The following is an 18,079-nucleotide window of genomic DNA, read 5'->3' on the forward strand; positions in this document are numbered from 1 at the left end:
TGTTGCTCTCTGGGAAAAAGAAACTTCTCTCCTTGGGTTCATCAAATGCAAACTTCTAGGAAGCTGGCACCACCAATGGCTGCCTGCTCATCGATTGGAGAGGGAACTTACTATTATAAAAGTCACCATCTGCAGGGGACACGCTAGCAGTGCCTATCAAAACTGAAATAGCACCTTCCCAACAGGGTGAAAACTGAATGTACAAGGATAATCACCACAGTGTTGTTGGAACAGAGAATAGCAACTCCAGCAGGGGATGGTGACGTGCCTTGTAGGGTGTCCCAAATGCAATGGAACACACAGTGTTCCCAGCTGTTCAGTGAGAAAGAGGTAAGGTCTTTGCACTGATCTGGAAGGATCTTTAGGAACCTGTGTTTAAAAAAAAGAAAATTCAAAAGGTAACTATAATATGTGAGGTGATGGATGTGTTCACTTACTGGATTGCGGTCATTTCACAATGTTCACAAATATCAAATCACGTTGTACGCTTTAAATACATACAATTTTATTTGTCAATTATACCTCAAGAAAACTGGGCAGGGAAAGACCTGTGGTTAAGCCAAAAAACAGAATATTCTAAAATAAAATAATAAGCCTGGCCAGCATGCCTCGGTTGAACATTGAACCAGGAGGTCACTGGTTAATTCTCAAGTTGCGGACTCAATCCCCAGTGGGAGGCATACAGGAGGCAGCCAATCAATTACTCTCTCTAATCATTGATGTTTCTATCTCTATCTCCCTCTCCCTTCCTCTCTGGAATCAATAAAAATATATTTTAAAACATTATAGTAGAATAATAAAATATACATAAATGTGTAGAATATTTTTATGTTGTACACCAATTTGTGTTAAATGAAAGGGATGTATGAACTAGTGGCTGGTACACAAAATTTGTGCATGGGGAGGGCGGGTTCCCTCAGGCTCACCTCTTGGGGAATGTCTAACTGCCAGTTGAGGCCCGATCCCAAAACTGACTGTAGGACATCCCTCTCGAAATCTGGGACCACTGGCCCCTAACTGCTCACCTGCCTGCCTGCCTGATTGCCCCTAACCCCTCTACCTGCCTGTCTGATCACCCCTAACCTCTCTGCCTGCCTGATCACCCCTAACTGCCTCTGCCTGCCTGCCTGTTTGCCCCTAACTGCTCTCCCCTGCCAGACTGATCTCGGCCCCAACTGCCCTCCCCTGCTGGCCTGATTGCCCCTAACTGCCTTTGCCTTAGCCCCTACCACCATGGCTTTGTCTGGAAGGAAGTCAGATGTCTGGAACATGACCGGTCGACCCAGTCTAATTAGCATATTACCCTTTTATTAGTATAGATATACTATCTCATAAAGAGGGAATATGCTAATTGACCCTCACACTGCCGCAAATATGGCGGCACCCACAGCCAATATGGAGGGAATATGCTAATTGACTGTCATACCCTCAAAGGTAGCAGTGCCCACAGCCATAAGATGGACTACCTCCGGAGTCCCCCAATCCCCTCAGTCCCCCAGCCACCAAGGGCCACCCGAGGCTGAGGTAACCAGGGCCGGCCCAGGCTTGAGCTGCCGGTGGTGGCAGTAGCAGAGGTGTGATGGGGGTGTGGCATTCCCCTAATCGCTGGATCGCCTCCTGCCTCTGAGGGCTCCTGGGCTGAGAGAGGGGGCAGCCCAGGCTGAGGGATGCCCCCCTCCAGTGCATGAATTTTCATGCACCAGGCTTCTAGTATATAAATATGTGTGTATATGTATCTATTTTTCACTCTATATGCATAAAAAAACTGATACTAGGAAGGAGGGAAACTTATCATATACCTTTGGACTGTTGTGAAATTTACTTAAAAAAAAAAAAAAAAAAAATATATATATATATATATATATATATATATATATATATATATATTATTGATTTTTTACAGAGAGGAAGGGAGAGAGATAGTTAGAAACATTGGAGAGAGAGAAACATCAATCAGCTGCCTCCTGTACGCCCCCCACTGGGGATGTGTCCACAACCGAGGTACATGTCCCTGACCGGAATCGAACCCAGGACTCTTCAGTCTGAAGGCCGACACTCTATCCACTGAGCCAAACTGGTTTTGGCAGAAAATTTACTTTTGAAAATTTATTTTACCATGTACACATGTTACCTTTTCCAAAAACATAACAAAATAAAATGGTAGGCCATCAGAAGGAATAAGTAATATTTGTATAGCACTTCATGGTTTACAAAGCACTTTTATTTGCATTGTTTCCTTTGGCGCTCACCCCAGAGATGGCAAACCAGAGCAGGGAAGTGGCATGCACTCTACCCAAGGTCACTCCCTGCCAATCCCCCCGCATGCTGCCCTTCCTCGTTTCCCACAGTCAGATCCGTTACCGTCTGCACCACTTCAATTTTTATTCAACCGCGAGCTGCCATTCTCAAGCTCTGGGCAGGAACATCCTAGGTCACGTAAATGGGACAGAAAGGCCTGTTTCAGGAACCTTTCACCCTGCATTCCTTTCTGCCACAGGTGTATTGCTTTTCTCCTGAAATACCCTATTGGCCAGATACAGGAGCGGCAGAAACTGCTTCTTCTCTCCCCGTGTGCGTAATGGGGACTTAACAAACCTGAGTTGCTTCTATTCGATCGAGACTAATTCTTTCACTTTATCCATGTTGGATTCTTTGAGCCTGAAATGGCATATGCTTCCTATTCATACCTGTTAATTGCGACCAGCCATGGGCCCCCATGATGGGGCCAGCATCCAGGTAGTGAGGGAGAGAGCCAGTTGGACAACTAGCCTTCCTTACCCACGTTTCAATCGCATGTGGTTTGGGCAGGGTTTGCATTCACCCCTGGATAAAGTATAGCTCTCTTCCAGTGAAGAGCTTGTCATGTGGCCCTGTAGGCAGTTGGGGAAGTGTCCGTCTAGTAGTTCATCAGGAGACACCGGAGCCAAGAAACCGTGAGGGTCCTTCTGGGGAACTACTTTTAGTCACTAGCCTCCGGCAGGCTTAAAGGAGGCTCCTTTAAGCCTGGAGCCAAGGCCCTATAGTAATTGGTTTCGCTCTCCTTTGATCAGGGTTTTCTTCCATGGCACAAGTGGTTTATTTCTGTCCTCAGAGGATCAATACAGGGCAAGTCTTCACATAGCAGGAAGCAAATGCTAAGCTTCTGGTTTCCTGAAAATGACTCAGAAATCCTGACACTTGAACTTTTTTTTTTTTAAGTTATATAAGCCTTTTTAAGAACATCCTGAATATTTGTGTACTGGCTAGCATTCACTGTGTAACAAACCACCCCCCAACATAGTGGCTTAAAACAACAAACATTATTTTATCTTAAAATTCTGTGGTTGGCCAAAACTGGTTTGGCTCAGTGGATAGAGCGTCAGCCTGCGGACTGAGGGGTCCCGGGTTTGATTCCAGTCAAGGGCATATCCCTCTCTCTTCCCCTCTGTAAAAAAATCAATAAAATATATATTAAAAAAAAATTCTGTGGTTGGTTGAACAATTCTTCCATCCTGGGCTGGCTCAATGGGGATAAAATGGTCCAGGATGGCCTACTGACATGTGTAGCAACTGGCTCCATATCAGTTGGGGACGATGATAAAGACAACATGGCCACATGCCTCTAATCAGACAGACTAGCCTGGGCCTGTTCACATGGTGGTCACACGGTTTCCCAAGAGCAGCAAACGAAGACAAACCCCAAGGCACTGGCACTGTTCAAGTCTGTTCTTGTGTCCCATTTTCTAAAGTCACATTAAGTCAAAGCAAGACCTATGGCTAAGACCAGGTTTTGGGGGTGGGAAAACAAGACTCCATAGCTCTTGATAGAATAAGCTGCAAAATCACTTTGCAAAGGATAGGCCTGCAAGGTGGAAGGAATTTTCGGCCTTTTTTTTTGTAATCTATCATAGTGAGATGGGATATTTGAAAATCAATTTTAAAACTTTAAAAACACACACAAGATGTCTCCTAGTATTCAGAAGAAAGCTGAGAAGCCTACTTTTATCAATCTGATGACTTTCAAACCTCCAGTTCTTGTTATCTCATTTAGGATTGCTAGAACCATCCTGATGAAAATAGCACCAGGTATTGTTTCTGCAAAGCTGATTGTGATGATTAATTTTATACATCAACTTGACTGGGCCACAGGATGCCCAGATATCTCATTAAACATTATTTTTGGATGTGCTTGTGAGAGTGTTTCTAGAAGAAAAAAAAATTAACATCTGAGTTGTTAGACTTAGTAAAGCAGATTATCTTTTCCACTGTTTATGGGCAATATCCTATCCACTGAAGGTCTGAATAGAACAAAAATGAGGAAGGGAGAATTCTCTTTTTGCCTGACCACTTGAGCTGGGACGTAGGTCTTCTCCTGCCTTCAGGCTGGGAATTATGCCATCAGGATTTTTCTCAGGCCTTTGGACTTGGACTAGAACTTATACCATCAGTTCTGCTGGTTTTCAGGCATTGGGACTTAGACTGAAACTATATCACCAACTTTCCTGGGTCTCCAGCTTAGATTGTAGGACTTCTTAGCCTCCCTAATCAAGTAAGCCAGTGTGTGTGTGTGTGTGTGTATTTATATATATATCCTATTGGTTCTGTTTCTCTGGAGACCCAATAGACTGGTTCTCCAGAAAGGCAATCGCATGACCTTGGGAAGGTCATCCTCATAATCCTTTTTCGACAATGAGAACTACACTAGATGTTCTTGAGTCACATAGGACCTTTCAGAGGCTGTGTTGCAGGAAAATGAAAGAAGTACAGGCCACACGCTGAATGGCCCAAACCTGCTTGAAGAGATAAGATGACCAGGCATGGGGCTGAAATTTTCAGCTTTCATCCAGATTTTTGGCATGGTCCTTGAATCTGTAATTTTCAACTTTTTCTCCACGAGTCCTGATTAAACCCTTTGATCTCATTTTATTGGGCAATATTATTACACCACTTTACAAATACACTATTTATTCTAGGCTGACCTTAAAATCTTTTTCTTTCCACCATTCCTTGAAGGGCACTCATGGTTAGTAGAACATTCAACAATGCTAGATTAAAACGGAGGAAAGGCATAAAATAGGTGCTGGAAAATATTCAAATAGTCCAGCCGGTGTGGCTTAGGGATTGAGCATTGACTTATGAACTAGGAGATCATGGATCACGGTTCAATGCCCAGTCAGGGCACATACCCAGGGTGCCCGCTTGTTCCCCAGGTGGGGAATGTGCTGAAGGCAGCCGATCAATGATTCTCTCTCTTCATTGATGTTTCTCTCTCTTTCTCCCTTCCTCTCTGAAATCAGTTTTTAAAAATATATATTTTATTGATTTTTTACATAGAGGAAGGGAGAGGGATAGAGAGCTAGAAACATCGACCAGCTGCTTCCTGCACGCCCTCCACCGGGGATGTGCCCTCAACCAATGTGCATGCTCCCAACCGAATCGAACATGGGACCTTCCAGTACGCAGACTGACACTCTATCCTAGGGGTGTCGAACTCAATCAGAGAAGGGGCCAAAATCTAAAATCCAGCCTAAATCGCGTGCCGAATGGTTTACTGAACAGTCATAAACTGTCATTGTGATGGAAACGCAGCGGACTGCAGTGATGACAGCGCAGTGGGGGCCACAATGCAAGGCCTGGCGGGACGGATTTGGCCCACGGGCCTTGTGTTTGACACATGTGCTCTATCCACTGAGCCAAACAGGTTTCGGCTTAAAAAATATATATCTTTACATGTTCAAATAAATGAAGGACAGGTAAGGAAGAGAGGAAGGCAAATGAGTGAGAAGAATCCCTAAGATATCCAACTTGGACTATTCTTTTTATAGCTTTGCTGACATAAAATTCACATTCTATATAATTCACCCATTTAAAGTGTGTACATTCCAATGTTTTTTAGTACCTTTACAGAGTTGTACAACCATCACTACAGTGGGGTGGGGAGGCCCTTCCCCAAATCTTGGGAGGTGAATCATACTTGGCCTCATGGAACGAGGGAAAGTGCCTCAAGAGGGCTTCTGTACCAGGCCTTTGGTAAGGTTGCTAAGCCGCTCATTTAACCCATCCAGAACTTGACCTACCTCCATTCTTGCCTTGTGAGATAATAAGCCCCCTCATTGTGGGAACCATTTTGAGTTAGGATTCTGTTACTTGCAGCTGAAGGCATCTCACACATCCATTCCTCCAACTCACAGAATTTGCTCAAAGCAATACTCTCTGAAATTGCCTTAGCATTCCACACAGAGGCAGGCCAGAAGCTCTATCTTCCAGGTTCATCCCAAATGCCACCATGTCCCTAAACCATTCCAGGCGTGCACAGTCATAATCACCTTGGCCAACTCTTCTTAATTCCTCAGGCATTTTCCTTGTTGCCTTTTCCAATACATTCCCAGTGGTTATGACCGTAAATTCCCTCAGACATTCCAGGGGATGTGCTAGGTGCCAGCATCATACAGGTGAGGATGCCCCTTACCTGCCTTCAGTCATGCAAAGTCTGCTTGATTTCATCTGCTGGGCCTGTGTTGGTTCCTTCATGCCTTCCAGCTGTGCTGCGTTGAGGGGATTCTCTGGAAGCAAGCCTTGTGCAGATAAAGGAAATGCATGTTGTCTAGCTGGGGGAGAATGAGAGATATAAGCACAGAGGCCAGCAGGGAGCAGGACAGGAGCCACTAACACAACAGTCTTGTGAGGGGCAGATATTATTACCATCAGAGATGTCAAATAACTTGCCCTAGATCACTCAAGGAGCAGTAGCAGAGCTGGGGTCTGAACCCAGGCAGGCTAACTCCGGGCCCAGACACAAACCTCTGCACCACACTGCCCATCCAAGCTGGGTGGTATACCTGCCGGATCTTTGTTTGCCAGGAGAGGCCTGGAGCAAAGCCTTCCCTCACAGTCCTCAGGAGGAACCAACGCTGTAGACACCTTGACCTCAGACTTTTGGCTTCTAGACTGTGCGACAGTGATTCTCTGCTGTTTACATCATTCAGTGTGAGGCCCTCTGTTATGGCTGACCTGACAAAGCAACACACCACAGAAGTCTCAAGGTAGCTGGGGAGAAATAGAGAAGAGTAGAATGAGATGAGATTAGAAAGGCAGGTCAGGGCCAGAGCACAGAGGACCTTGTAGGCTTAGGTAAGACTTTGGATTTTATTCTGAGATCCAGGAAAACTGTTAATAGGTTTTATTACTGTCTTAAGCAGAGTTTAAAGTTAAGTTGATGATGGGAATAGGAATTGGCTAGGTGGAAAAGAATAGCTGTCAGAGGGAACAGAAGCAAAAGTTAGTGTGCTAATTTAAAAAAAAATTTTTTTTTATTGATTTTCCACAGAGAGGAAGGGAGAGGAATAGAGAGCTAGAAAAGTCAATGAGAGAGAAACATTGACCAGCTGCCTCCTGCACACCCCCTGCCAGGGATGTGCTCGCAACCAATGTACATGCCCCCGACCGGAATCAAACTCGGGACCCTTCAGTCTGCAGACTGAGGCTCTATCACTGAGCCAAACCGGTTTCGGCTAGTGTGCTAATTTTTAAGATATCCAAGTGCCACAAACTGGAAGGCTTAGAACAACAGAAGTTGCTTCTCTCATAGTTCTAGAAGCCAGAAGTCCGAATTAAGCTTTTTTTTTTTCTTTTTTTTTAGTTTTTATTATTAGTAGTAGTATTTGCATATAATCAACCATAGAGGTATTCCCTGACTAGCCTACCTAAAAATAGCCACAACCTTCTATCCCTTTATACCACGTCATTTTTATTCCTGGCATTTATCATTATTGGAAATTTGTTTGTTTTGGGGATGGCAATGATTGGGGCTGTTATATTTGCTGGTTCATCCTCCAAATCTAGAGTATCTGGCATTTAGTAGGATTTAAAGTAATTACTGAAAGGACAAATACACCATCCTACATAATAAAAGGCTAATATGCAAATTGAGTGAACAATGGGAGGACCAGTTGTATGAGGTGCACTGACCACCAGGGGGCAGATGCTCAATGCAAGAGCTGCCCTCCGGTGGTCAGTGTGCTCCCACAAGGGGAGCGCCATTCATTCAGAAGCTCTGAACTGGGCTCATGGATGCTGAGCACAGTGTCAGTGGCAGGTGTCTCTATCGCCTCTGTGGCAGTTGGACATCCCCGGAGGGCTTCCAGACTGCAAGAGGACACAGGCCGGGCTGAGGGACCCTCCCGGGTGCATGAATTTTGTGCACCCAGCCTCTAGTTTAAACACAATATGCATAAAAAATGCTGGAAGAAACACAACTAAAGCACTATAATGATTTTCTCTCTTAGGATAAGGGTGCTTTTAATTCTCCTCTGTTTTTCTGCTTTAAGAATAAAACATCCTACTTTTAGAGGGAGATGGAAATGATCTACATCTTGATTTGGGTGGTGATCACTCAGCTGTATACAATTGTCAAAACTCAATCAACGGAACACTTAAGAGCCGCATATTACATATTAACTACAGGCTCGGGGGCAGGTGTATGAAATTCCTGCACTGGGGAGAGGTGTTCCTCAGCCCAGCCTGCACCCTCTCACAGTCTGGGGGCCCTAACTCCCTGTGTGGGGGGCCTAAGCCATCAGTCAGATATCCTTAGCACTGCTGTAGAGGTGGGAGATGCTCTGGTCATCACTGCTGCGCTCACCAGCCATGAGCCGACTTCTGGTGCAATGACCACCCAGGGGCAGCTCCTGCATTGAGCGTCTGCCCCTGGTGGTAAGTGCACATCATAGCAACCAGTCATTCTGCCGTTTGGCCAATTTGCATATTAACCTTTATCTATAAGATTATATGTCAAAATTTAAAAATATACAAGTAATATACTTGTGTATTTTAAAATATAATGCTTTTGTTACTATTTTATATATAATATAAATTTAGAATATATAATTTAGAATATATAATTATAAGTAGGATAAATAGAAATAAGAGTTACATAACACAAAATAGAAATTGGATCTATAGTATAAATTAAATTTCATTTGCTATATTTTAGAAAAAGCCCTTGGGAGATATCTGCACACCACAAACATATCACTTACACCTGTAAATTAACACTGCTTTATAATATCCCTCAGTAGTTTATAAGAATTTTGTTCTAGGCTTTCTCTCTCCCCTATTTTTCTGTAATAAACTGAAGCCACCAATTAAACTGATTGTGCCAGAATCTAAAGTTTCCAGTTAGCCAGTTTATGCCTGTTTGATAGCGCCTTGGCGGGCCGTAACTGAGTCTACACTCTTAAAAAGTCTGGACTTTTGTTTTAGAAGCAATTTTTTCCAGCTAGGGAAGCACCTCGGTTTCCATGAAGCTCTGTATAAAAGAACTGAGGTGTCAGCTTAAATGGTTGGTGTACGCTGGGCCCCAAGCCTCCCAGAGTGAAGGGGCCACAATAGGCATTGCAATGATTTCCCAAAAGCCAGCCTTTGGACACAGAGGGAAAGCCACAGGCATTGTTTATAACCTCCTTTATCAGCTCTGGCTCAGGTCCCGGTGAAGTGGGACAGAAGACAGAGTTAGAAAGTCCCGTGAAGAGGGCATGGATACAGGACGGGTCTACTTACTCAGGCCAAAGTGGTCTTAACTCAGTATTCGGCTTAGTTGAGCGGATGGACTGAGTTAAAGCAACCACAGAACAGACACTGGGAGCGGTGTCCTTTCTGCTCCCAAGATCCAGAGTTTAGGGGAGTAGAGAGGAGAGGAGCCCAGGTTTGGGGGCCGGAGGATGCTGAGGTTGCACACCACTCACTCACATATTAGCTATGTGACCTCAAGTCAATGCCGGTGGAGTCCTGAACCATCTCCCAGTGAGCCCTGGCTTCCCGGTTTGTAATATGGGGCAAACGCTACCTACCTCCCAGGCAGATGTTGTGGGTTGAATGAACACAGGACATGGCAAGTGCTCAGCACTGTGACTGTAGTTGGGTAAATGGTTCGAAATCCAAGAGGTAGAGCTGGCCTTGGAGTCCAACGTCCAGGACTTGCTTCTGCCTCAGGTTTCTCAGGGAGTGCCAAGTGCCTGGATCAGCTCTGGGTCCTACCAAATAAAACGGAGACTTTGGGTCTGCCCCTCTCCCCCCCCGATTGCCCACCTGGGGTAACCGGCACTGGAAATGAGGTCTCTCAGAGGAATGTTCTTCTAGGTTTTCCTATTGGGGCTCCCATAAGAGAAGAGTAATCCAGTCAGGGTGTGTTTTTTTTTAGCCTCCATTGCCTCCCTTCCACAAGAATGTTCTCTCAGAAGGCGAAAATAACACTGGTTTTAAGAGTTCACCAAAAAGGCAGCTCTCGTCGAAACCGGTTTGGCTCAGTGGATAGAGCGTCGGCCTGCGGACTCAAAGGTCCCAGGTTTGATTCCGGTCTGGGGCATGTGCATTGGTTGCGGGCACATACCCAGTAGGGGGTGTACAGGAGGCAGCTGATCGATGATTCTCTTTCATCGATGTTTCTAACTCCCTCTCCCTCTCTCTCCCTCTCTCTAAAAAAATCAATAAAATATATTAAAAAAAAAAAAAAAAAGGCAGCTCTCTCCTGAGGGCTAACCAAGAAGATGAGGGGTTGGGGACGGGGCTTGGTGTGGGTTATCTTTTTCGAGATTACTCTGGTTCTGAGAAGCCGCGGGCATATTTACAACCGGGGTGAGGAGCCAAGGGCTGCAGGATGAGGAGGACCCAACACAGAGGGAGGGAGGCACAGGGGGGAGCTTTAGAGTTTCTCGGGCTCTAGAGAGCCAGGAATCTGGCCAGAGACAAAGTGAAGTATTGGCAGCAACTGAGAGATCCTGTGTGGACTTTTAGGAAGGATTTTGGGCTGCAGCACCAGGCCTTCTTCAGCAGGGCCGGCAGAGTACTGGCAGCAAACACCCCCCCCCCCCCAACCCCCCACCCCCGGCCCAGGCATGTTCCCACATAATTGAAGTCGAATGTGCTGGGGGGAGGGTGGCCGGAGGAGGCCTCCGGGTTCTTCCTGGCTGCAGAATCTCAGCATTCTGCAGTTTGGCCCTGTTTGGGATCCAAGCCAGTGTGTGTTGATTTTCCGCAGCATGGAAACAAATGCAACGAAGCTGTTTTTCCTGAGGCGTGCGTTTGGAAAAGAGGATTTTAATTTTTCCCCCTGAGGACAGGTGGAGCGGGGGTGGGGGGTTGGGGGAAGCTGTGACGTGGCTCTTCCATTGCTGCCCCTTTTGCAAACCCGTTCCGGCCCAGTTTCCGAGTAAGCACAAACGAACGGGTGAGTGGGCATAGCTGTGATGAAGGCTGTCTTTCACAAAAGCTCGTTCCTGGAAAAGGCTGCCGGCGGGCCCTCTGGCTATGTGCGATAAATCACAGGCCGCCTTCCGCTGGGCCGGGGCCAAGAGAGCAACGCTCCTCGTCCTCCTAAAACTTTCCGCTTACTCTCCTCTTCCAGGTCTTTCTCAGGGATCTGTTCTTTCTGCCCAGAAATTAGTTTTCGCTTCTTCTTCTCAGTTAGCACCCCACGTCTTTTGGTGCTAAGTGTAAATATATTAATGATGTAAAGTGATACAGGGAAGTTCTCTCCAGTGGCGGAAACAACTTCTCTTAATGGCATTCACGGTCTCCCAATCCCCTAGGGAACAGCTGAACTCTTGGCTCATTGGGCCACAACCCAGGGAGTGAGAATTTACAATCAGGAATTGATACAGCTGGAGAGAGGGATCTTAGTGGGCTCTTCCTTTTTATTTTTTAAAATATATTTTATTGATTTTTTTTTTTTACAGAGAGGAAGGGAGAGGGATAGTTAGAAACATTGATGAGAGAGAAACATCGATTAGCTGCCTCCTGCAACCCCCCACTGGGGATGTGCCCGCAACCAAGGTACCTTGATCGGAATTGAGCCTGGGTCCCTTCAGTCCACAGGCCGATGCTCTATCCGCTGAGCCAAACGGGTTTCGGCAAGGTCTCTTCCTTTTTAAATGAGGAACAAAAGTACAAGATTTGTTCTAGGACTTGCTGTTACTTGCGGCCAAAAATGGCAAAAAACATGGAGGCTGCCCAGCTGGTGTGGCTCAATGGGTAAGCATTGACCTATGAATCAGTCAGGGTTCGAGTCCCGGTCAGGGCTCGGTCCCCAGTAGGGGGTGTGCAGAAGGCAACTGATCAATGATCCTCATCATTAATGTGTCTCTCTCTTCCCCCCCTCTGAAATCAATATAAATATATTTAAAAAACAAGACAAAACATGTGGAGGCCAAGTCAGAACTGTTTTTCCCTATTCACCATTTATGTGCAGCGCTATAGGGTTATCTTGTGGAAAGAATGCACCACCAGGCGTGTGCTAGGGTAGATTTATCCTGGGGATCATAAACCTTCATGCTCCAAGACCTCGCAGGTGATTTCACACTCTGACTGGCTTCACTCACTGGACAAACTCTCTGCATTTACTTTGAGGGGCTGAGTCTGAAAGGAGTCGCAGGTCAGGGGATTTAGAACTTGGCCTGCAAAAGAGCAAAGCAGCTTTAGCTCACTTAGAGCGCTTGGTAATTGGCCTTGGAGTCAGGCATGTTATCTGCACCAGTGCAGCCCGTGCCAAGTACCAAACCACATTTTCCAGATGATTCCAGTGAGAAGTCTCTGACCCGAAGCAATTCGACATTAGGCCCCAAGGACCACAGTCATGTTGTGTAAAACAGCGGACTGTTCATCTCTCCCTGGCCTTTACCGCAGCAAGAATGCAAAACCCAGATTAAGAACCAATACAGGGCCCCTTTCACTCTCTCCTAAGCTTCCAGAATTACAGTAAGAGGCTGCTCGAAACGTGTTCTAGAGAAAATGAATCTGAAATAGTTTTGGCTCCTGTAATGACAGCTTCCAAAATTAATGTTTGATGGAGCCCATTATTTTTATTATTTTTTTAAAATATATTTTTATTGATTTTTTTACGGAGAGAAAGAGAGGGGGATAGAGTTAAAAACATGGATGAGAGAGAATCATCAATCAGCTGCCTCTTGTGCACAACCCCCACTGGGGATGCACCCACAACCAAGGTACATGCCTTTGACCGGAATCGAACCCAGGACCTTTCAGTCTGCAGGCCGAAGCTCTATCCACTGAGCCAAACTGGTTTCGGTGATGGAGCCCATTATTGATAAAAGTGTCTGAGCATTCCGGGGTGGGCATGCGAGTTTCAGGGATGCAAGGTAAACAGGGTTAGCATTAAGTGGTAAAGGGTTACCATTAATTCTAAAAAAAATGAAGAGCATATAAAGGAAAGATTACGAGATTAGCCAGAATAAACAGGCCACAACCCCTCCCATAAATAAAAAACTTAAAGGAAGCCTTATACAACTTCCCCTGAAGTCCCCCAAACACAAATCCAAAGACTGTTTTTTCATTTGCTCCAAGCTGACTGCAGTATAGCATTTGGGGGAAGAGGACACAGTTGGCTTTGGCTCTGGGATAAAACTCGGGGTTCCTGAAGGGAAAGGCTTTTCTCCCTATTACCGCTTTGCTCTTTCCTGTCATTTAAACTTTTAACTTTCAAAGCTCCATCTGTTGGTGAGGCCACTAGGTAGATATTCTGGGATTCCCGTTTCAGAAATTTTCGCAGGCAAGAATGAAGTCTGGCCAGCGCGGAGGCCTGCCAGGGAACACTTACTTGGTGGCTTCCTGAACTTGCCAAAGGCGATGTCTGTGAGTGGTTTAATTGTCCCTCAGCGCCGTGAGGGAGCAGGAGGCAGGGCTGGAGACGCCTGAGAAATGCCTTCTGCTGCCAAGATAGTAGTACCGGAGCAGAATCACCTGACAGTTAATTCCGTTTTATCCTGGAGAAAATAAAGTAACTTCCCTCAAATGTTGTGAGTGGCTTTCCCTTTTTTAGATAAGCCCGTGGACTTCATCACAGGCAGTGTGGCATCAGTGGTAAGCAGCCAAATCTTACAGGTAGTATTTGTAGCTTGTGGATCCCAACTGCACTAGGAGAGGGATTTCCAAGTGATGACAGACGGTCGTTCATTTGTGATCTGCCAAGTTCTCCACACTCTGCTGGCTGCCTGTTTAGGAGTTTCTCAGCCCTTTTGATGAGGATACTTCCACTGTGCAAGCAAGGAGGGGGTCGCTGCCTCAGTGCTTTATCTTACCAGTGTATCCCAGGAAGACCTATTTTGTGAACGTTTCCAAAAATAAAACTATCTCAGCATGATGTCGGACCTAGGAAAAAGTCTTAGGTGTATAAATTCATTGCTTTTGGTTTGCAAGGGTTGTGCCTTGGGGATGCTCCTACTCCGAGCCTCCAAATTAAAGTAATTTTTCCATTCCTGTGTCTGTGCAGGTACTTATTGTTAGTTAGGAAAGTTGGAGCAAAGGGGCAGAAAAATGAAAATAATCTATAGCTGCTCACTATATTGTTGCAAGATTAAAATCCAGGCCACTGACACTTTTTTTTTTTTTTGACACTTTCTTACATTATTTAGATATAAATTCCCAAGCAAATGTCAATAGGAGACACACAAATTTCACATGAAACAGAATCATTTCCAAGTTTGGTTACTTTAATGCAATGTCATTGTTCAAGGTAGGATGGATATGTTAAGTGGTTCATTCCACCCCGAAGAAAACACTGACGGCGTCTATCGGATGTAATTTTGTCAAATTCAAACAGGTTTTTAGAAAACATTTTCTTTCCATATCTTAGTAAGATTTGTATTTTCAGCAACGTTTTTTAGAAACCTTCCAGGAGTTTGGAAACATTTGCCTATTCGCTCATTTCTCCGGGCACAGGCTTTCAGAACATTTCTCCCACCCGTGCAGAAAACCGCATTTCCCAGCTGGTGGCAGAGCTGCTTGACAGAGGTGATCACAGAGAAACGAGGAGTGTGCGAGCTTTGGAAAGCACTTGTAATTCTCTTCATTAGTATGCTACCATCCACCCCAGCTTCTGCAAGGTCAGACATGCAAGACAAGTACTTGACCAAAAAAGCAGGATTCTAACTAGTGTAAAAATAGATTTTAAATAAAATAGAATCTCTATAGGAAAGAGAATTAGGTTATGTTTTACATTCCCACAGTTGCTCTAAGATATCTGAGACATCTGCTAAGTCCGAAGAGGACTCAAAGTCGGTCTGCCCTACGTAAAATTGAGAATGTCTGAGTACATTCATTTTGCAAAGTTACGGGTAAGGTTCTTTGGGAAATGCTGCAGCACATCCCACAACAATGGATGGTGATCAGCGAAACAGCTGGTGTGCTAACAAATAACTTGTAAGACATTTAGGTCAAAGGGGATGAGGCCTAACCATAGGCTGGCTAAAAAATTCTGAAATGTGATCATTTGAACTTTGGCCAATTATAAGGCAGAAAACAAACTCATCGTGTAACAATATGTCTTGTTAACCTATCCAACTTACCACTTTTGGAAGCTAAATTCCAACAGCTCTTATTTTAATTTTGCTCATTACTGCTTATTACGAATTATTTGGTGTTTATGTTTTTTAGAGAAAGTACACAGCCCCTCTGTTGGCCTACAGCAAGCATTACATGACTGTTTTAAAGGGGGCTCTGTTAAAATTCTAATTTTTGGATTTAGAAACACCCTTTGGTTACAGCTTGAAAGCATAATTGAAAATCTGCCCAAGCTCCCTCTAGCCACAACCTGAACATGCAGCCCAATTTTTTGTAAACATTCAAAAAATACACAATCAGCTAGTCAGAGGCCTCACTCTACATTTTCACATGGATGGTAAATCTGCCTGCTCATTCTTGCTAGAGGCAAGGAAATTCACTCTGAGATTTGATTCTTAAGAGTCACCATTAAGTTTCCTCCTTTGAGGTTCATGGGGAGGTGTAGAATCATAAAAAATAAACAAAGTTTCCCTACCTGGTTTGGCTCAGCGGATAGAGTGTTGGCCTGCGGATTGAAAAATCTTGGGTTTGATTCCGGCCAAGGGCACAAGCCCGGGTTGCGGGCTAAATCCCGTTAAGGGGTGTGCAGGAGGCAACCAACCAGTGATTCCCTCTCATCGTTGATGTTTCTCTCTCTCTCTCTCTCTCTCTCTCTCTCTCTCTCTCTCTCTCTCTCTCTCTCCCTTCCTTTCTGGGGGGAGGGGAAAAAAAAAAAAGGAAGAAAAAATAAACAAAGTGGAAACACCACCATTTTTCCTACACTGGTTCTCCTCAGTCTGCCCCGTGGTTGTTTTTCCTGGCCAGCCCTAGAGCAAGAAGATATGGCTGCTGGAGACAAGCCAGTGCCTGGTTTACAGGCCCAGCCTCTTTTCATATAACATTCAACCAGTTCTTCAATTCCCTAGAGGGAGGGAGGGATGACAATGATATGAGACTAATGCTCCGGAATCTCCATAAACCCTCAGTAGCCAAGGCAAACCTCTCCCTAAGGCAGCTTCTATGGCCTCAGGGAGGTTTGGTGCTTCAGGACAAGGAATGTTACCCACTGACCCCATAACTGAATGTCAAAAACACCAACTCAATAAATAAAACAGAAAAATGCACAGCAGATTTGGGGCATCTATCAAGAAGGAAGGCAAAATGGTCATTAGAATGTCTGAGGTTAGTGAACTATTAGGTTGAAAAAAAGCAGCCACCATTTAAAACATTCCCCTTTCCATCAGTTCTCCTAGTTGTCAACCCTCTACATTCAGTACACCAAACACTAGCAAATGAAAGATCCAAACAACTGCAGCTTGATCCTCACTTGTACTTATTTTGGGCCCACCCTCACATTTGGGCCCCGCACACCCTCGCTGGGCCAGGGAAGTCTCAGGGACACCTGTTTCTGCAAAGGTCACTTGCCCCGCTTGCTGCGGCTCTTCCTGGAGGGCAGCTTCCCACTGCCCCCGGAAGAGGCAGAGCTTGAGGCAGAGGCCATGGCAATGTTGATCTGCCCCTCTTGGATTTCCTGCCGGGTCTCAGCAGGCAGGTGGTTGATCTTCTGCTGTGCCTCCAGGTAGAACATGACATCACGCAGCTGCTCCTGGATCTCGGTGATCTGCAGATCCTTCTTGTCACAGGTCTCCTTCAAAACCCTCTCTTCCTCCTTCAGCTTGTTCTGCAGGAGGACCTGATTGGCTCGCAAACACTTGTTCATTTCCTGCTCCTCTTTGAGCTCCGTGGTGAGTTTGGCTACTTTTGTGTTTAGCTGAGTGCACCTTTTATAAAACAAAGGAAGACAAAAGCACATTTTTCATTTGCTGACACAGTCCTTTATCTACTTTGGGCTTGAACAGAGGAGCCGTGATCTCAGATTCATTTAGGGTGAACTCTGCCCTACCTGTTCAGGGGGACTGGTTTGCTACCACTGCAGCAGCTACACAAAGAATTCTGCACTGCTTACAACACAAATGTAGCTTTAAGACAATATTTCATTTTTAAGCATAGAAATTTTTCCATAGCAGAAACTATTCTGTGTTTCATGGTTCATGGTAAAACTTCTGCTTCTCTTGCTTTGCAGTAGTGGTTAAATAGGTGGTCAGAGAGGACAATGGTGATAAAGAAGTTATGAGGAAAAATTGCATTCTGACATCACTGCATTTACTACTCATAAGTAAAGAACTACAAATTTAAACACCATTTTTATGTATCAGAATGCCAAAGAGCTCACACACATGGGAAGAGGCACTCCTACACATGGCACTGAAGTGGGAACTGGTACAAACTCTCAGAGTTAACTTTGAGCTAACTAGAAAGTCGGAACTTCACATGGTCCTTTGACACAGCTACTCTACTTTTAGGAACTTATCCTGTAAAATAGATACACTGGCACTCAGGAATGCGCTGAAAGACACACGGAGAAAGACGATTATCGCCATGTTATTTACAATAGTGGAAGACTTGAGACAACTTACATGTCCATCAATGGGAACTGCCTGAAATTATTATGGGACCGCCTTAGTTGGTTTGGCTCAGTGGATAGAGCAAGCCTTCAGACCAAAGGGTCCCGAGTTCAAATTCGATCAAGGGCATGTACCTTGCTTGGTGTCAGGCTCCCAACCAGAACCTGGCTTGTGCAGGAGGCAACCAATTGATGTTTCTCTCTGCCTTTCCGTCTTTTTTTCTACCCTCTCTAAAAATCAATAAAAATATATCCTCCGGTGAAGATTACAAAAACTTTGCCTTAGCCAGTTTGGCTCAGTGGATA

At 45.1% G+C, this 18,079-nt stretch overlaps 1 protein-coding gene and 1 long non-coding RNA gene across 5 annotated transcripts in view; both read right to left on the reverse strand.

Moving 5' to 3' along the window:
- Positions 1 to 5,696: 5,696 nt before the first annotated feature.
- On the reverse strand, positions 5,697 to 15,905 carry LOC118725478. Its single transcript, XR_004990008.2, has 3 exons — positions 13,589 to 15,905; positions 9,828 to 10,010; positions 5,697 to 6,587 (listed from the first exon to the last, which is right to left on the reverse strand). It is a non-coding gene; the product is annotated as an uncharacterized LOC118725478 (long non-coding RNA).
- A 719-nt stretch (positions 15,906 to 16,624) lies between these two features.
- LOC118725453 (BRCA1 associated protein) overlaps positions 16,625 to 18,079 on the reverse strand; it is a 29,237-nt gene continuing 27,782 nt past the window's right edge. For 3 of the 4 annotated variants that reach the window (XM_036449301.2, XM_036449299.2, XM_036449303.2), the window contains one exon: positions 16,625 to 17,090. In XM_036449301.2, the coding sequence (XP_036305194.1) occupies positions 16,727 to 17,090 (364 nt within the window). In that variant the 3' untranslated portion in view covers positions 16,625 to 16,726. The remainder of the gene's footprint in view (positions 17,091 to 18,079) is intronic. The other variant, XM_036449302.2, reaches the window with a different exon arrangement.

The sequence above is a fragment of the Pipistrellus kuhlii genome, unplaced genomic scaffold (assembly GCF_014108245.1).
Source record: "Pipistrellus kuhlii isolate mPipKuh1 unplaced genomic scaffold, mPipKuh1.p scaffold_m20_p_20, whole genome shotgun sequence".
Lineage (NCBI taxonomy): Eukaryota > Metazoa > Chordata > Mammalia > Chiroptera > Vespertilionidae > Pipistrellus > Pipistrellus kuhlii.